The sequence below is a fragment of the Lathamus discolor genome, chromosome 2, assembly GCF_037157495.1.
Source record: "Lathamus discolor isolate bLatDis1 chromosome 2, bLatDis1.hap1, whole genome shotgun sequence".
NCBI lineage: Eukaryota > Metazoa > Chordata > Aves > Psittaciformes > Psittacidae > Lathamus > Lathamus discolor.
The window spans coordinates 96,661,503-96,680,992 of record NC_088885.1 but is presented as its reverse complement, the minus strand read 5'-3'; the positions used below and the strand labels follow the sequence as shown (position 1 = coordinate 96,680,992).

The following is a 19,490-nucleotide window of genomic DNA, read 5'->3' as shown; positions in this document are numbered from 1 at the left end:
TGTTTCATCCTGTCTCTTTTTTTCTCTCCTCCCAAGCGATTTTCTAGGTCATGCTTTCATTAGGTCTTCTTTTTAAAACAAGAAAAAAGTCAGAAAAAGAGAAGAAAATCAGAGGTTTTCTGTGGAATGTCTTTCAGCCAGCAATTACAGCCATTGTTTGGAGAGCTAATTTTGATGATATTTCTAAATAATTAAGTTTATATTTTCTTTGGAAAATCAGAAATCCATTTAGGCAGTGGGAATGTAAGCCATTCACAGAATGCTTAAAATACAGCCTTCAAGAAAAATGGAAATAGCTGTAGTTAAGATTTGTTCCTTTCAACTACTTTCACTCACATCATTCAACTTTCAGTCTTCAGTGAGATGAATTAAAGGAGAAATTGTCTTTAAAAACTTGTTCTAAACACTTTAAGTCCATGTAAATGGCAATAACTACTTTTTAGTCTTAAGAAATGTATTTGAAAAGGATGCTTAAGGCTTACATTATGCTCAAGATACACTGGAAATCTTTTCTTGAAAACAGGACCCACAATTCCAAAACCAATTGGTGGCAGTTAAAAACTAGCCTGGCTCTCAATTTTGATGGACCCAGTCAGTGACTTTGGGAATGGCACTTGTCCTTGGTCATCCCTTCTGGCACTAAATCTTGTAGGTGCAGGTTTAAGGGAAAGAAATCCCAGCAAAGCCACGTTAGTATTCCTCACAGACAGAAACACCTTCTGAATCAGATCCCACAGGTGGCAAAAAGGAGGAGGCTGAATTTGTACTTGAGAAAGTCAAAGACAATGGAGTGGTTCCTAGCTGTTGTATGGGGTATCCCTGTGAAGCTGGAAAATAATATAAACTCATCTTTATGGCTTTGGTCACTAGTGTTTGTTATTTATTTTCACAGTGCTCCAGCTCTGATCCCCAAGATGAAACCCTGGCCCTGCAGAAACAGCCCAAAGTGTTCCAGCACTAGAACCCCATTTCCAGGTTTTGAACACTTGCAATCTCAGTTGGAGGCAGTGGGTGCTGTGGGTGGTTACCCCTCTCTTGAATGCTATCCTGCATCTTCCACATTGGGCACTTTATCACAGAAGAACTATGGTGCCTTTGTTATGAATTCTGGTCTAGGAAGAAACTGTCACCTAGAAAAATAATATAATAACAGCCCTCTGTGTAACAGTGATATTATGAGACATCCAGTCCCTACGGCAGTAGAAGTCACACGCACAATAAAAGAAGGCTATTAGGAAAAGTATGTTTCTGTGCTAAGAATACTGCACAGCAAATGAGGCCTAGGGCCACAATATAACTAATACATAGAAATTGAAATAGTCAATAGCTGCTTCATACACCAGGCACTGTTCATCCAGGTTGCTGCTGGAGGCAAGCAACTTACAGTAAAAATAGCAGTCAGTAACCTGAATATGAGGTAACTTCACTAATGATTACCTCATAAGGCATGTATACAGTAAAGACACATAAAGTTAGGCTAAGTTCAACAACCTGCAAGAACAAGGCCCCCAGCCTTTGTGTACTTGGCTTTGGTAGTTTAACAGCATTTAAACATTCTTCTAGAAGATTAAACTGCATATAATTAAACTTTAAACCTTTAAACCTTTCATAGTATCATGCAGAATGACACACGTCTATCAATCTATATTCCTTTATACCAACATGACCCCACGCAATAAAGGAAAGCAAAAAATTTTGATTTAATCTATCAAAGATCAGATTTCTTCTCAATGTGCATTCAATTAACAATACATGCAATATATATCCAACACTGTATTTTACTCATAAAACAAAAAAAGGAAGATGAGGCTAAATATGTTGTGTAAGTTTCAAAACTTGTAGGGAATGAAAACATATTTGCAACATTATTACATTTTCATGTCATTGTATAGATGTAATTAGATAAATATTAAATACTATATATAATTTTTTTTAACTAGTGTTGTATTTTCTCCCTCTCTAAAAGCTTGAAGGCATAACTGAGTTGGGTAGGGAGCACATGAAGATTACTAAGCCCTGGAAAACCTGACTTGTAGACATGAGTTTACCGCCAAAATGGCTATTTTACTACTGCAACATGGGGCCACAGTGCACTCACACACACCCTCAGGCATGATGTGCACCTCCAAACCTCTCCCACACAAACATTATCCAGGGCCATCCCTTTTACAGGACAGCAGCAGGTTGTCTGTCAGATGAATAAACTTTTCATGTCTCAGAGGAATCCCCCCACCAGTCCATCTTGGAAAAGCCTAGATTTCTGCCCACAATCACAGTCAGAGCCAGCTTCGTTCCCACAGCAACAAACACAACTCCTATAACATGCCCCAGCTTTTTGGCAATGCCCGACCTTCTGCTGGAGCCCCGACTGCAACCCTGGCAGGGCACGCTGAGAAGGGGATTGCTGCGCAGCCATCCACGGCAGCTCGGGACAGCACTCCTCAGTTAAAGCACGCTTTGATGACTGGATCCCTGCATTTTTCTGCAAGGAGTCATTTGTTCCCTTAGCAGCTAACGTTTCTGGCTGTATCTTGTATGCGACTAGGCACAGCTTCTTTCCTCTCGTACCCACTAGAAGAAGCTGTGCCCGGCTGCAACATTTTTGTGTCAGCTTACAGGGTTACCAACAGCCAGTATTCATAAGCAGGCAGGCACACCGTGGGATAAATGCCAGGCATTTAGGGTCCAAAGCGTTACCTCTGCTATGCACAGTTCTTCCCTGGATGGCCCCTTGCTCTCTGCTCTTTCTCTTTCTGCTTCTCCCCACCCCTCCCCATTCTCTGCACAGCCACGAAGAACTGTCTTCTCCCTCCACCCCAGGCACCCCAGCTTTTCAGTTCAGCTTTGATTATTCCAGGCTATCCCAGGTGTGATTTGTAGGCAGGAGTAGTCTGTTTATATGTCAGCCCAGCCTCAGCTCCAGGGCCTTCTGTATGTATGGGGAGCAGTGTTTGGAGGCAGAGTGGATGTCTTGAAGGTCCTGCTGAGACTCCCACACAGCCTGTGGGATAACAGGTTGTAGCTACTGGGAACTGGCAAAGTCTTTGAGCCTGTGAAGCCAAACAGCCAAAACAATTCACAGCACGTCCAGATCTCATAATACCCTCTAATGATCCCATTTCTTCAGGCTGGTGACCACACAAGTAAAAAACTTGAGCACTACTGCAGTATTTATCTTTCTTAGGTTTAATTTCTTGGGCAGATACATCAAGAAACAATGACAATTTAGAGAAGTAACATGTAATTCTCTAATCTGCTATAACCTCACCTTTTTTCTTGAAAAACTGAAGTACTCAAACATATTCAGAGCACCCCACTGGGGCCCTGGCCATTGCTCAGTTGCAAATTCTGATGCTTTGTATGACAGTAATTGTAGGACATCATAATACACTGTAATATAAATACACCCTGAGCTCAGCGACTTAAGAATGACTATCAGGGGGAGGCATTAGTTGACGGAAACAGATCAGCAATAGGCAGTTAACAGCATGATCTGTGATATTCTTTCAGCTCTTCAGTTCTTCTTCGGTTCAGTTCTCTCCTAGCACGTGTAGGGTCCACTTCTGCGCACAAAAAAACCACCCCCCCCAAACCAAAAAACAACCCTAAACCAAAGACCTGACATAAAACTTTTAAACTTTTTAAACCTTTATTTGACAGAAAGCGCAATGAAGATTAAAACTCTCCCCCTAAAGAAAAAAAACAACAAAAAGCCCCCTCCCCCGAAACAAACAAAATAACACGAAGCAAACCAAATCAAACACCCCCGCTTCTCCCCCAACAAACTAATTGCGGTTTCACTGGTTTTTAATGCCCGTTTTAAGCTCCTCCGCCGGTGGAAGGGGGCTGCGCCGGCGGGACCTGGCCCGCGGGACTCCCTCACACTAAGCCCAGCGCTGGAAGCCTAGCGCCTGGCTCTGCCTGCAGCCTTCCGGACTCCCCATACCGACTCTCCCTCACCCCGTGCCTACGAAGCCTGGGCAGCCCGGCCGGACCGGGCCGGGCTCGGCCCCTACCGCCTGAGGCACCGCCTCCCGGGGCTCGTTGCTACGGGAGCTACGTGAGGTCACGCATGGGGCGGGGAGGAAGATGGCGGCGCCCGTGGAAGTCTGTCACGTTGCGTGCTGCGCCAGTCGGGCAGGCGGCGGGGCCGTGTCCTGGGGGCGAGGGGGGTTCCTCGCCTTCGGCAGCTGCCGCGATGTCATCCTCTACGAGCCGGCGGTGAGCTGATGCGGCCTGGGGCGGGACGGACCGGGTTCGGGCCTGGGCCTGGCGGCGGGGCCTCATGTTGGTGCTTTCTGTCTGTCCCGCAGATGAGGCGGGTGGCCACCGCCCTCCGCGGGCACGGCGGCAGGGTGAACTGCGTGCGCTGGGTCCGCCGGCGGGACGGCGGTGAGTAGCAATGCCTTTTTACCCCGCCTCTTTGTCCCCTTCGGTCGGGGTCGCCGGTTTCGGGGGGAAGGGGGCGGTGTGTGTGTGTGTGTCTCGGCGGGGGCCGGTTGTCCTCGGTGCCGCCGGCGCTGCTGCCCCGCCCCGCCCCTCGCTGGAGGAGTCCGGCAGTAGGTGTAAGCTGAAGGAAGTAGGGCGCTGACCCGTTAGCGAGCATCCTGTCGCCTTAAGCCCGGTTTCCCTGTAGGGAATTTAACAGGTGGCACCGCAGGAGCCTTGCTCGCCAAACTCAGGTGAGCCGCCCGGCAAGAGCGGGGATCCGGTCGGGATGTCTTATCTGAGCCCCGCAGCCGCCGCCAGCCCTGGAGGCTGTTTTGCCTGGGGCTGCGGTGGCTCTGATAGATGGGAGGCTTATGCTGTCGCCGGGCTCTTCAGGAAGGGCCTGGAGTTTTGCATGTTTTGACTTTGTAAAGTAGTTTGCCGTGATTTTTAAGGAATCTCTGATTGTAAAGCTTTAAGTTGAATGTAGGTAATATCCGTGAAAAAATAATCACAGGGTTGAAAGGGACCTCTGGAGATCATGTACCCTAATGCCCTTGCTGAGGCAGGGCCATCTGGAGCAGGTTACACTGGATCTTGTCCAGGTGGGTTTTGAAGACGGAGGGTGCACAACCTCCTTGGGCAGCCTGTTCCAGTGCTCTGCCACCTTCAGTGAAGAGGTTCTTTCTCATGTTGAGGTGAATTTTTTTGTGTTTTGGCTTATGTCCATTGCTCCTCGTCCTGTCACTGGTCACCACTGAAGAGTCTGGCACCATCCTCCTGGCATCCGCCTTTGAGCTATTTATGTGCATTCTTTCAAGCTGGGAATGTTTGAGACCCTTATGAGGCTTTTCCTTTATAGCAATCCCAGGTTTTAAAGTTGCTTAGTGCAGGCTTTTCAAAAACACATATTCTTGCCCTTAGGCATTTATAGAAACTCACTGAAAGAAAAATGGAGCTGTTGATTAAACTGTTAATGTAATATGCCTGTTGGTTTTGGAGGGGAGAGGAGTACTTAAATTAAAACATTCCTTTTTTAATAGTGATATAAACTTCCATCCTTTCAGCTGGTTGCACAAAAACATTTTTCTTCTTAAAGTTTAGTAAAAGATATTATTTTTAGGGGACTTGGGAGTTGAATTTTTACATGAAGCTTTGAATTCTTTCTGGTTAGACTTACCTTGCTTTATTTTCCTAGCTTCCAAAAAGACCAAACAAAAGAAAGAAAATATTACACTGTTGGATTTGAGAACCATTTTTGGAAAGAGATATCTATTTATACAGAATGGCTTTTATGTTGTCTTAGTGAATACCTTTGCTCTTAAGGCTGTCCTGCATAGTGCAACTCAGCCATACATTATTTTGATGGAAATTTACAGTTTGATGCTTACAGTTGATAGATTATATTTTCGTGAGTTGTACAATGGAACTGCTTATGCTGTTGACTGCTGTTAAAAAGTATGTGTTTACAAAACTTGCCAAAACATATTTTTCAGCTTCTGAAACAGAGTTAATTTCTGGTGGATCTGATAACCAACTCATTCTTTGGGAATGGAATGGAACAGGAGCATGGAATGATCAGGTGAGCAGCAGTAACCTCTTTGTAAAACTCCCCCTGCTGTAGTTGCTCATGTATCACAAAATACCTGTTTTGTCTGTATTTCTTGTTCATATCTCTTCATTCTGCCTTGTCTTTTGAACCCTCTGTGTGTCTGCTTCGGATTGTTGATATTCTGTCATGCGGTGTGTTACTTTAAATGTTGTTTCTTCTGTCATTTATCTTTTTCAATTCAGCCTTCATTAAGAAATCAGCTAACCAGTTGTCAGGTGGAATTGTCTAGCATGTCTAAAAGACCCTGTCTGTCTGTTCTTGAGTCATCAGTTTTCTGATCTCGTGTAGCACTTTCCTTTAAGCTGCCTTAAAATCTGCCAACCATGAGGTTCGTTTTGAGTTGATGTTTCTTGTACCCTTCGTCCTCCCTTCTTTATGTCCATTTCCAGTGATTTCTGGTCAGTCTGTGCAACAGTGTAATGTTTGTATATAGGTGGCCTTAGCAGGATGATATCCAGGTTGGGGTAGGTGTTTAAAAAAAAATAAAAAAAATTGGTTTTTTATGTCGGTATTCTGAAGGAGTGAAAGGTTGTTTTGATGTGTGAGAACACACTAAACATTGCTGCTAGAGCTGCTGTAGCTGCTACTTATTCTGCTGTGTTCTCTGCTCTGTGTCCTTCACTATGGACAGCCTCCAGACTTTTATGAGATGTTCCTTAGGGTGAGGGGCAAGAGAAGGAGAAACAGAAAGGAAAACTACTCTTACTAACTTCTGTCCTATTTCCAGGTTTCCTCAGGGAGTGGTGGGGTTTATATAGTGTATGCAGAAATGCTTAATTCTGTTCAGCTTTGAACAAAATCTTATCATGTTAATAGTCATTCTTATATATCCCTTTGTGTTTTCCTGGAGTATGCTGTAGCTTAGCATAGCTTGTTAGATGCTCTGCCTTTGCAGCTATGCAATTTGTTTTCAGTGTTAAAATATTTCTTAAAATGTCTTTAAAAATTGTCTTAGATAAGTTACTGGAATTTAAAGCTTTCTGATGTGTTCAGCTTGTGAAAAGCGTCCCTCTCAAAGGCCATGCTGAAGCTGTTTGTGCTGTGGATGCTGTCTACCAGTCAGATGAACCTGATTTAAATCTTCTAATAGCTTCTGCAGCTTCTGACTCTACTGTGAGAATCTGGTCTCGGCAAGGTTCAGAAGGTAACTATTTTAAAAAGTTTAGAAACAACAAGCTGGCTTAATAAAAATGATGCATGCTTATCCATTAAAGTACTCTGCTAAATACTAACATCTTTTAATGCAACTACATTGATTTCTCCTGGAGCTTTGGTACATCAAATCACTGTATTACTCTTTGAAAGCTAAGGGTTATGCTAGTTAAGCAGCTTTGGGTCTGCAAAATGATTTATTTTGGTTTTTCATCAGTGGTATGTTGGCTGAATGAATTTACTTGTTTCTCTTTAATATATATTCAGAATCTGATAATCCAAACCATCATTTTGACCTGTAATGTGGGGGCAGACAATCTATATGCATGCTTGTGTGAAGTAAAATAATTAATGCTGGCATTAAAAAAGTGAGGTTAAACTGGTCTCTTCTTTGTTACTACTGACTTGAGTCCAATGAAGTTCGGGATAATAGGATATTGACCTGATGAACTAGGCCATTGCATGAAAACATGGGAGAACAGCTCTTTGAAATATGTAAGAAATAAATAGGGTGGATAATCTAGATTTAAAGTGTTGCTTTTAAGTTGAGTTGTACTGACTGCACTCTCAAGCTACTTGCTTTTATCTGGTGTACTTGAGATTTTGCATTGTGCTTACTTTATGAGTGAAATAGGTGGGAGTTACCAGTCTTCAGTCCAGTGTTCTGGAAGGCATTTCTCCTGCTCCCAAAGAACACCATGATGTCCTGTCCTATCCTTTTTCTCTTGCTGTTGTTAGAGAGTTTTTTCTGCTATACTGTTGAGTACTCTGATGATGGGTCACCATTCACAGACTCACAGAATCAGTTAGATTGGAAAAGACGTTTAAGATCATCAAGCCAAACCATTTGAGCCACTTGTAGGATCTGAGGGGTGTTAGCAAGTTTTTGCTCTTCTCTCTATCTGCTCAGTTCATGGAATGAGTTTTAGCGTTCTGTGTAGTGAATGCTGTTGCCACAAGAGATTTTTATCTTTGTGATATTTATCTCTTCTGATGTGTTACCACAGTGAAGCTGTACAACTTTAATACTCAGTGGAGAATAGCTTTAACTATTCACTATTAACTAATAACTTTTAAAGAGATTTAACTTTTAACTGGATGAATTTCTGTGGCTCCACAGAAGATAGTGTTATTTAGGCTTCTGAAAAAAGTGAAAGTTTTTCAGCTCCTTAAAATAAAATTGAGAAATTTTAGCTACATAATGAAGTAGGAAATGAGAGTATAACTGTAATACTTACGATGAATGAGGTCAGCACTGTCTGTTCTTGTTTCCTAGCTAAATGCATTGAAATTCTGCAGTTTGGAAATGGATTTGTTATGGATGTCTGCTTATCTTTCTTGCCTGGCAGCAATGGTAAGTACAGCTGCATGTCTTGAATATCAATGCAGGATATGTAAAATCTAAGAAATCCCCCCAACAGATTTTAATTTGACTGACTTCAGACCCTTGTGCTGTATTTTTTTTTTTCTACAGAATCAGCCTAAGCTGCTGCTTGGATCTAAAGATTTTCACTGGTATCTTGTATCTAAGTATTTTCTTCTTAGGAGTCTGAAAAATATTGTCTGATTAGTGTCTTCAAAATGCTACTGAAGTGGAGTTCTTTACTTGAACTCTTGAGACAGGGAGCTTAAAAAGGGGGTAGCAGGGCTGTAAGTGAATGGGGTAGGATAATGCTGTTTGTTTCACCCACTCCTTGTGCTGCTGCTGCATATGCTTGTTCTTGTTTGGATTGAAGGGCAAGATCCAGAAAAAGAATCTACAGTCCTTTAGATTAGTGTAGATTAATGAGCAGTATTTATCATCTGTTCAGTCTTATATAAGGAAAACTTGAAATGCTGGACAAGTTTAACCTGACTATTCAGTATGATTTGTATAGTTGTATATTGATACACATGTTCAGATTTTGTAGCCTGCCGCAGGCACATTATTCTGTTGCAAGTATGTAGAAGATTTAAAAAAACAAAGCCAAACCCAAAAATCCTCAAACAACTAAATGTATCATCAAGCCAGATACATGTGTTGAATTATGTTTGTGTTTAAGTATCATTAGAGCCTTTTGGAGTTTCTTACTGTATCTAGAGTTTTCAGCTATTTGCTGCATGTGTTCCACAGTGATGTGGTGTTTGCATGCCTCCAGAGCAGTTATACAGGAGCTTATTTTATTCTTTGCCTTGTGATAATTCTGGGAGATATGAAAGCTCTGTCAAGATGCGTTGTCCCATCTGAAAATGCTGATTTCTGATATCAAAAGCAACATTTGCATAGCTAAAGAGCTTTAAAACTCTTTTTCCTGTAAATATGCTAACAGGCGGTTGTTGAGCTGAAATAAAAAACCTAGGGAGTAAATAAAAATCATTACCTCCACTGTGAACTTTACTTAGAAATGAAGTGTCTGTGGTGCCAGTTTAATGAGTATAAAATTCATATTGCAGAGCAATAGATTATTTCTTCGTTTATGATACTGTACAGGTAAGAGATTCTTACTGTAATGCTCTAGAGTAGTGCATCTTTTTAGTGTTGAAATCATGTTGTATATTAAAGAAGTGAACATTCATTTTGGAAACACCTTAAATGAAGACTGTCATATTCTTGAAACTAAATGCTTCTGAAACCAAAATTGCGTGGAGTGCTTGAAGCTTCTTTAAATGGTGTCATAGCAAGCATTTTGTTCTGTTGTGGTGGTCACCAAAGTCCAGTGTTGCTTGAAGTTGCATTCAGAGCAGGACAGTCTTTTATTATGGCCTCTTCCCATCCCAGTTCAAATTAGTTATCCAAAACAATACAGTGCTCAACCTGAAAAAGAGTATTTTACTTTTCTGAAGAAATGAATTTATTTTCAAATGAGAAATTATTTGTGAAGGTCTCATATGGAATTAAAAACAACCTATACATTTATGTTTTTAATGCCAGTTCCAATATGATTTGTGCTGCTAAAGTTGTAAAGAAACAGTTTAGATTTTGAACCATAAATGCATGATTAGAGATGTTTTCCCTTAGAAATAGATTTCTGAATTTCTTAAATGGTCTTTTAATATCGCAGAGCCATGTTCTGTGTTTTCTCTCTAAACCTGACAAAGTAGTCCATGCAACTGAATTGGTTTTATTCAGAGTATGATGTTAATTCTAAAATCTAAATAAAGTAGTTTAGATATATTATTAAAAAACTCACCACTGATCATTTTGTCAGAAACTTTAATCTGTAATGTCAGTTTGGAATTATAGTGAGCTTCAGGGAAAAAAAATTATCTATGATAACTTAAGGAGTTGCTCTGAAATCCTTATGAAGGCTATGTTGGCAGTTGTATTAAGACTTTTAAGAAGCTTTTCTCTTGAGGACAATCTGCAGTTCTTGAGTCAGGAATTAAATACAGATTTGGTTTTCTGAAAGTCGTAAACTACTCTTCTGAACTAGAAGCATTTACAGTAACCTCTAATTTTACCAATCAAAGGACTTTAAAGCTTGCATTGAAAATTGATTGATACATAATGGATGCTTTAACTTCCAAAAGACATTGAAGTTCATGATGCCTAGTATTTTAACTGATTGTCCTTGAAAATAAATTACTAAAAAAAGAGTCATTTTTGTGAAGAAGCCAGATGGTGAAAGCCAATAAAAACTTAAAAAATCATTTGCTGCTGGAGTCACAGCTTAAGCACTTTACTGGTAGCCTTTTAGTTAAAGAGTTTCTTTACAGCTATTTTCTAAGTCTTGAGGAGGTGCTTAATCCTGTTTTGTTTGGTTGTTTGCTTTTTGTCTAGCAATGCCTGCAGAAACTCTGCTGCTAAAATGCTGGGAATAGGATTTACTGTTTCACTGATCTTGATCATCTGTTTTGTCATGTACTGTGATTCTTCCTGCCACCTGAATGATTGTGTTGCCGTAGCTTGGATTCTGACAAGTAATTGTCTCCTCAGAACTGAATTACAACAGGTGAAAATAAAAAGTGAATTTGAAGAACTTTGCCAATCACTGCCCCCCATTGCAATTGGACCACAGTTTCCAACTTGGCTGCTGAGATAAATACACAATAAAATACACATTACTAACTAAAATCTAGTACTTCCCACAGATACGTGAGTTTGAAGGAAAATACTCTTTAGCATCTTAAGTATTTGTAGTTATTATTTATACGCCAAAATAACTTCAGAGTTTTGTGTTATTGGGATACTAGTTTATTTCAAATAGTATTTGGTCTCTAAGAAAACTTAAAGTGGTATCGTGCTTGCCTGTGTGTATTAATATATTTATTGATACTGTATTATCTACATATTTATGTATATTCTACAATATTGGATTTTGTCACTTGTGTAATGGAAGACTTTTTTTCCTTTCCAGTACCAGTGCTGGCTTGTGGTGGTGATGACTGCAAAATAAGTTTGTTTATACAGCAGAATGATCGGGTAATTGGTTTTTGTCTCTTGCTCAGAACATTGCTCATATATTCTGCTTCTTTTCATTTGTTCTGCAGATTTTTTTGAGGTTCTTCATTAGCTTCTGCATCTCTAGATAGCCATAACATGCAACTACCTAATTCATCCATTCCCTAGGAATGATGAAATGCAAGTACAGAATGTTGGAAGTTGGATTCAGGGCGTATAAGTGTTAGTTTTTTTTTATTTTTTTCCCCTCTGTGAAGATACCCTGTGTTTCTATTCCCACTGATACAAAATAGCTATGACTGTCCTTCTGTATTCAGTATCCATGCACTGAATGGTTCATATGGAAATTATGTTCCTTTCATTTTATAAACTCTTAAAAGAGAACTGTTGCAATTTCTATTTGTGGAACTGTACGTTTGTTGCTAAGTATTCTCTTTGTGCTGAATGCTTTTGAATGCCAAGGAAAGTATTTGAAAGGGTATGTGATCTTCTAAAAGCACGCACATTTTTAATGTATTATTTGGAAGCTGGCAATCTTAAGTTTTTCATACAGATAAATGTTCCTTTGGAGCACTAGGAAGATTCTGTCCTCTGTTGCATCTCTTTTGCATTTGCATTTGTTAGACTCTAAAGCATATGTTGAATGGCTGTTTTCCAAAACAGAAGTCAATGTCACTTCTTCTCTGTCACTCCCTTAAAAAAAACCAAACAGCCCAACTGAAGCTCAAGCCACAAACACTGGCTCCAGTCACCAATGAACCTACCATTCAGAAGCCCTCATTGAAAATTACATATGTAGAAATCACATACTTTTCTGGATTTGTTCAGACACAGTGACCTTAAAGATTAAAGAATAAATAGCCCCTCTTGCTTTTTGAGAGAGATAAAAGCTACCTTATAATTTTGTCTGTTCATACTGCCATATACAATAGCAAGATCTTCTTGTTTATTAAATAAGTACTTCAGCCTTTATCTGCTATGTCCAGTGATTTCTTGACCACTAAAAGAAAGAAGGGTTAATTTCTCAGCTGCTTTTTTTCTGTTGGTTTTTTGTTTTTTGTTTCCTCTATATAGCTTATGAATTAAATCAGTAAATCAGTTTAGTGAGATTCTCTGGGAATTTATCAGTGGCAGAATGCCACTTATGATTCTCAGTATGCTGAAGAAAGACTTTTATCTCAGGGCTGTGCAGTTGATTTTCCTCATTCAGGATCTGGAACTTATTTTCTTGTATGGTTCAAATGAACAAATAATATGCAGTTTGAGTGCTAAAAATGTTTAGATATATGTAACTTATTTTGCCAGTTGTTGACCAAACTTATGAATATAACAACATTCTTAGCTGTTCTTAAATGCAGTCAGTGGAGGATAAAGGAAAGTAACTGGAATAAACAAGCTCCATAAGTTTCATAAGTAATTTATGGTGCTGTCTGTTTTTGGAGGTAGGAGACCTTGTTTATACAAGGGGTGAGGAATTTTCTCTTACTTTACATGTGTTATTTTTCACACCTTCAGTTTTAGGAAGTATTTTCACCAGCTGTCTTGGCAGAGTTGGCATTCATAGTCTTTTTAATGAGGTGGGACTTCTGGTTGATGTCTGTCTTAACTTTCTAGAACATCTCTTTTAACTAAGTAGACTGTACAGATCTAAAAGAGAAGAGCCCAAATTTGATTCCATGTGGAGTAAAAGCGCCTATGTAGTGCATTACGGCTGTTAACAGAATGAAAACATCTTTGCAAGCCGCCTAATACAAATTCCTTCCTTGCTGTTAGAGGGAGGTTCTCCTCTTTAGTTGTATTCTCTCAGATCTGCTGACACCTTTCTTTTAATGGCTTCTGTAGAACTTTTAAATACATTTGAAGGATGTTATTTTCATCCTGCCATTTTTTACTAGAACTAGCATAGAAGAGTGAGTGGAATCTTAAGCTTCTGCATCATTCCCCTATTGGTAAGGGCCTGTAGCTCTGTCCTGTTAGTTGTGACTCTTGGAAACCTCTTCTTTTAGTTAATATCCTAAAAAAGATTATATGAACCCAAAGGCAGAATGTAAGTTAATAATGGGATATCCTAATGAAGCTTGGAGGGCACTGTTACACTAAGGGAGGATGAAGCATCTTCAGTTAGCTGATTCAGGCTGCCTTTTGGTAAACTTATTAATTTTCCAGCTAAAATATATTTATTCATAAAAACTACTTGGTTTTTGAAATTGAGTGGGCAGGCTTCAAATCCTTTAAGACTTTCTACCTGTAGATTGCTCACTGTGTTAAACAGTAGAGAGAAAATCAACTCTTTGCTTTTCCAAGCTCTTGAAAGAAGGTATTGATTTATAAAAATACCTAGGGAAAAATCTTTCAGAAACCATTATATATCTTCTTGCTTGAGATATTAGCAAGCCTATGGAGAGGAGGTAAGTAAACCAGAGAATCAAAATAGAGCTTTAAGACAAAACAGTTCTATGTTGAGCTTGGTTTCTGAGAGAAGATATTGCAGTGCACGTTTGACTGTGTTTCCCCCAAATAATTATGCCTAATTGAAAAGTGTAATAAGGAACTCAAAGATAATTCAGGCTCTTTCTAATTCCATTGCATTAATGGCTGGGTAGAGGAGGGATATCGCTTCTAGTGTCCAATGGAGAAAATACGAGAAGTTTTGGACCTCTTTTGCCAAATTTGCCAAGCAGTAACCAGTCTGGTCCTGAAGGACATGAACCCAGAGTGTGGGCAGTGTTAGTTGTGCAGACTGTGTTATGCATGTTCACAAACAGTCTGGCTTCATTCGTTCTGCTGCCTACAGAACAGCTTTATTCTTTGTCTAAAACAGAAGGAACTGGAATGTTCAGAAATGAATTTAGAGGTGTGGGAAAGCCTATGAAGTAGGTGAGTCAGACCATGAGCTTTCATTAGATTGAACTGTTGGTACTGTAACTTCATATGTATCCAGTAAGGACCAAGGGGAAAACAAATGGAGAAGGAGAAATATGTTAGGGATAGGCTGGAGAGTATGGAACTCTGGCTGGGGGCAGATGATCCGTCAACAGAGAGTCTGTGGGTCAGGGTTAAAGGAAGGACAGCTATGGGGGACATTACTGTGGGGATCTGTTACAGACCACCTGATCAAGAGGAATCTGTGGATGAAGCACTCTACAGACAGATAGGAAAAGCCCCACACTCGCAGGCCCTTGTCCTCATGGGGCACTTCAACCATCCTGATATCTGTTGGAGGGAAGGTACGGCCCCGCACAAGCAATCCAGGAGGTTCCTCGATTGTGTGGAAGACAATTTCCTTCTGCAAGCAATAGAGGAGCTGACAAGGGGAGGTGCCATGCTCGACCTCATGCTCACCAACAGGGAAGGGCTGGTTGGAAATGTGATGCTCCAGGGCAGCCTTGGATGCAGTGATCACGAGGTGGTTGAGTTTGGGATGCTCAGGACAGTGAGAAGAGCATGCAGCAAGCTCACTGCCCTGGACTTCAAGAGGGCAGACTTTGGCCTCTTCAGGAGCCTGCTCAGTAAGGTTCCATGGGATATAGCCCTGGAGGGCAGAGGGCCCCAAGACTGTTGGTTGATATTCAAGGCTCACCTGCTACAAGCTCAGGAGTGTTGCGTCCTGCTAGAAGGAAATGTAGCAGGAGGACCAGGAGACCTCCTTGGATGGATAAGGAGCTGCTGAGGAAAATTCGAGGGGAAAAAGGAGGCTTATAAAAGGTGGAAGCAAGGACAGGCAGCCTGGGAAGAATACAGGGACATTGTCCAGGAAGCTAGGGACCAGGTTAGGAAAGCTAAGGCCCAGTTAGAATTAAACTCAGCTAGAGATGTGAAAGGTAACAGGAAGGAATTCTATAGGTACATAGCAAATGAGAGACAGACTAGGGACAGTGTGGGCCCTCTCCAGAAGCTATCAGGAGAACTGGCTACCCTGGATTTGGGGAAGGCTGATGTTCTTAATGACTTCTTTGCCTTGGTCTTCACTGGCAAATGCTCTGTCCGCAGCACCCAAGTCTTGGAAGGCAAATGCAGGGACTGTGAGAATGAAGACCTTGGGCCCACTGGGTCTGGTTTGAGACCATCTTATGAACCTGAAAGTGCACAAGTCCATGGGACCTGATGAAATCCATCAATGGGTCCTGAAGGAGCTGGCAAATGAAGTTGCTAAGCCACTGGCCATCGTACTTGAAAAATCATGGCAGTCAGGTGAAGTTCCCGACAACTGGGAAAAGGGGAATATAACCCCCATTTTCAAGAAGGGGAAAATGGATGATCCAGGAAATAACAGACCAGTCAGTCTCACCTCTGTGCCTGGCAAAATCTTGGAGCAGATTCTCCTGGAAGGCATGCTAAGGCACATGAAAAACAAGGTGGTTGGTGACAGCCAGCATGGCTTCACTAAGGGGAAATCCTGCCTGACCAATTTGGTGGCCTTCTATGATGGGGCTACGGAACTGATAGACAGGGGTAGAGCAGCTGGTGTCATCTACCTGGACTTGTGCAAAGCATTCGACACTGTCCCACACAACATCCTTGTCTCTAAATTGGAGAGACATCAATTTGATGGATGGGCCACTCAGTGGACAAAGAACTGGCTGGATGGCTGCACACAAAGAATTGTGGTCGATGGCTCGATGTCCGGCTGGAGACCAGTAGCAAGTGGTGTCCCTCAGGGATCGGTGTGGGACCGGTCTTGTTCAACATCTTTGTTGGTGACATGGACAGTGGGATTGAGTGCGTCCCTAAGCAAGTTTGCTGATGGCACCAAGCTGTGTGGTTCGGTTGGTACGCTGGAAGGAAGGGATGCCATCCAGAGGGACCTTGACACGCTTGTAAGGTGGGCTGATGCCAACCTCATGAAGTTTAATGATGCCAAGTCCTGCACCTGGGTTGGAGCAATCCCAGGCACAGCTACAGGTTGGGCAAAGAAGAGATTCAGAGCAGCCCTGTGGAGAAGGACTTGGGGGTGTTTGATGAGAAACTTAACATGTGCTGGCTTCAGTGTGCGTTCGCAGCCCAGAAAGCCAAGTGTATCCTGGGCTGCATCAAAAGGAGTGTGACCAGCAGGTGGAAGGAGGTGATCCTGCCCCTCTACTCTGCTCTTGTGAGACCTCACCTGAAGCATTGTGTGCAGTTCTGGTGTCCTCAACATAAAAAGGACATGGAACTGCTGGAACAAGTCCAGAGGAGGGCCACGAGGATGATCAGGGGAGTGGAGCACCTCCCTTATGAAGACAGGCTGAGGAAGTTGGGGCTGTTCAGCCTGGAGAAGAGAAGCTGCATGGAGACCTCATAGCAGCCTTCCAGTATCTGAAGGGGGCCTACAAGGATGCCAGGGATGGACTCTTCATTAGGGACTGTAGTGACGGGACAGGGGGTAACGGGTTAAAACTTAAACGGGGGAAGTTTGGATTGGATATAAGGAAGGAATTCTTTCCTGTGAGGGTGGTGAGGCACTGGAATGGGTTGCCCAGCGAAGCTGTGAATGCTCCATCCCTGGCAGTGTTCAAGGCCAGGTTGGACAAAGCCTTGGTTTAGTGTGAGGTGTCCCTGCCCATGGCTGGGGGGTTGGAACTTGATGATCTTAAGGTCCTTTCCAGCCCTAGCTATTCTATGATTGTATGATTCTAAGTGCTAAGTAAGCAGTGAACATGTGTAACTGAATCAAAATACAACATGATAATATTGCATGCTATGAATGAAAATATACTACTGTATATTTCAGTCTCTTGACTGTTTGCATTCCTCTGTTCTTGATCCTGTATTCATGCAGTTTACCGTCAGCAAATAAAGTTTTGATGTATACGTTCCTTAGAAACTTAGTCAATAATATTAAGAAACATAGGGAATATTTTTACCCTCATAAGTAATACTTATTAATAGTATTGTGTTACAAGTTAGTTATTGAAATAATTTCAAAACACCTACTCTCTTTATTCTTGATTTTGCCTGTATAAAATTTTCATGTTATCTGTGGTTGCATCATTTCACACATGTAATAGAAATGACTTACCATGTCATACATGCATTCTGTTTTTCTGTGTGTACCACTATAAGCTTGATAAGCTTAAAAAGAAAAAATAAAAAAATCATTTGTATCATAGAGAAACTATAGCCTCTTCAGGGTAAGCATCTTAAATTCTCATTCTTTCTTGCATATATGTAGGGGAAGTGCCATAATGTGTTACGTCTTTACCCAGTGGTGGCAAACCCCAAAAAGGTCTATTTAGGATCTATCACCAAATTACAGTCCTTTATAGCAGCTTATTTTTCCAGTTTCATACAGTAGAAGCTGTAAATGTAAAAGACTTGAAAATCCAAAGCTGATTGCTGACATGTGTGTTGTAATTGAGTACACTTCTATGATGTAACAGGAGTTTTTATTCAGTTTCAGAAAATGTTAATGCTCCCTGGCCACGAAGATTGGATAAGAGGCATTGAGTGGGCAGCCTGTGGTCAGTATAAAAGATGACTTGAGGTGGAATACTGTACCGAATGACAGTACTGCTGTTTTACCTATCCAACAGATGGCTTTGGTGCACTGTAACACCTAAGCTTTTGTGGTTGTGGGATTTTTTTTTTTATTCTGAGGTGGTGATACAGATACTAAAAATCAAGGTGGAAGTTTGTGTCACGTTAAAACATAAGAATCGTTGAACTTAATGCTGCAGTTATATTTTAGTTATCAAAATTATGGCTACTGTAGTATTACAGAATACTTGCATCCTTCATTTTGTCTTGCTTTCTTCAAGTATGTTTACCTGACTAGTACTAGTACAGTAAACTAGTATGTTTACCTGACTAGTACAAACAATTAGGACTTACAGCAGCTTATCGTTTTCAATATGCAAATGTCTGTACCTGAGTGAGGAAGAGTTGGCTGCTTTTTCAAAGAGGGAAATGGTACTTTTTTCCTCCCCTCTTGTCGTGGTTTAAACTGAGCTACACAGCTTGTTCACTCACTCCCCCCCCTCCCTTTTTCTCCCTCTTTCTTTCCTCCCCGCCCCTCCTCCCCGCTCCCGGAGGGATGGGGAGGAGAATCGAGAGAATGTAACTCCCACGGGTTGAGATGAGAACAGCCCAGTAACTAAGGTATAACACAAACCACTGCTGCTACCACCAATGATAATAATGATAAGGGAAATAACAAGGGAAGGGAATATGATACCACCGCTGAACGAGTTCAACCCCCCCCCAAAGAGAGCCCGTGCACTTCCGGGTAACTCCCACTTACCCCCCTGGGCATGACGTGGTGTGGTATGGAATACCTCTTTGGCTAGTTTGGGTCAGGTGTCCTGTCTCTGCTTCCTCCCGGCTTTCCCTCCTCCCTGGCAGAGCATGAGGCTCAGAAGGTCCTTGGTCAGACTAAAACATTTGTGTTATTAGCTCTGTTCCCAGGCTGAAAGTCAAAAGACAGCGCTGCACCAGCTACCAAGAAGGAGAAAATTACTGCTACTGCTGAACCCAGGACACGTCTTTTTTAGAATAGGAAATTAAGAGGAGAACCTATTCAGATGTTCACTAATCAAAACGGTTCTTACAGTGACAGAAGATGAAATAGAAGGAGTTAGAGGATGGTACAATCCTGAAAAACGAAAAGGAGGAAAGAAGTTCTTGAACAGTATTGAAGCTGTCAGAATTTTGAGAGTAAAGGCCATAAGAAGTAGGGAAAAATATGTACGGTTTTTGCCATGTTTTCCATATCTTTTTAAGTAGGGGACTGTCTATAGTCAGTGTGTTATAAACTAGCAGATTTTGAAATGGAAGAGTGAGTTGATGTTGAACTAAGACAGCATTTTAAAATGCTGTGTGCAATAGGAAAAAATTAGGGTAGCACTGTAGTGCATGTTTGGAAGGAGGGTAGGTTACCCATTAGTTGGAAAAACAATGAAAACATAGCTCTATTTATTTATTTATTTATCTATCTATCTA

At 41.4% G+C, this 19,490-nt stretch overlaps 1 protein-coding gene and 1 long non-coding RNA gene across 5 annotated transcripts in view; both read left to right on the top strand.

The window, feature by feature from the left end:
- The window catches only part of LOC136009313 (uncharacterized), a 48,525-nt gene extending 46,668 nt beyond the window's left edge, over positions 1-1,857 (top strand). For all 3 annotated transcript variants that reach the window (XR_010610491.1, XR_010610492.1, XR_010610490.1), the window contains one exon: positions 893-1,857. This is a non-coding gene — a long non-coding RNA (uncharacterized LOC136009313). The remainder of the gene's footprint in view (positions 1-892) is intronic.
- A 2,202-nt stretch (positions 1,858-4,059) lies between these two features.
- Positions 4,060-19,490, top strand: part of ELP2 (elongator acetyltransferase complex subunit 2) — a 39,299-nt gene continuing 23,868 nt past the window's right edge. Inside the window, exons 1-7 of one of the 2 annotated variants that reach the window (XM_065667805.1) lie at positions 4,060-4,221; positions 4,314-4,392; positions 5,925-6,010; positions 7,034-7,184; positions 8,469-8,546; positions 11,530-11,594; positions 17,947-18,013. In XM_065667805.1, coding sequence (XP_065523877.1) covers positions 4,090-4,221; positions 4,314-4,392; positions 5,925-6,010; positions 7,034-7,184; positions 8,469-8,546; positions 11,530-11,594; positions 17,947-18,013 — 658 coding nt within the window. In that variant the 5' untranslated portion in view covers positions 4,060-4,089. The remainder of the gene's footprint in view (positions 4,222-4,313; positions 4,393-5,924; positions 6,011-7,033; positions 7,185-8,468; positions 8,547-11,529; positions 11,595-17,946; positions 18,014-19,490) is intronic. The other variant, XM_065667804.1, reaches the window with a different exon arrangement.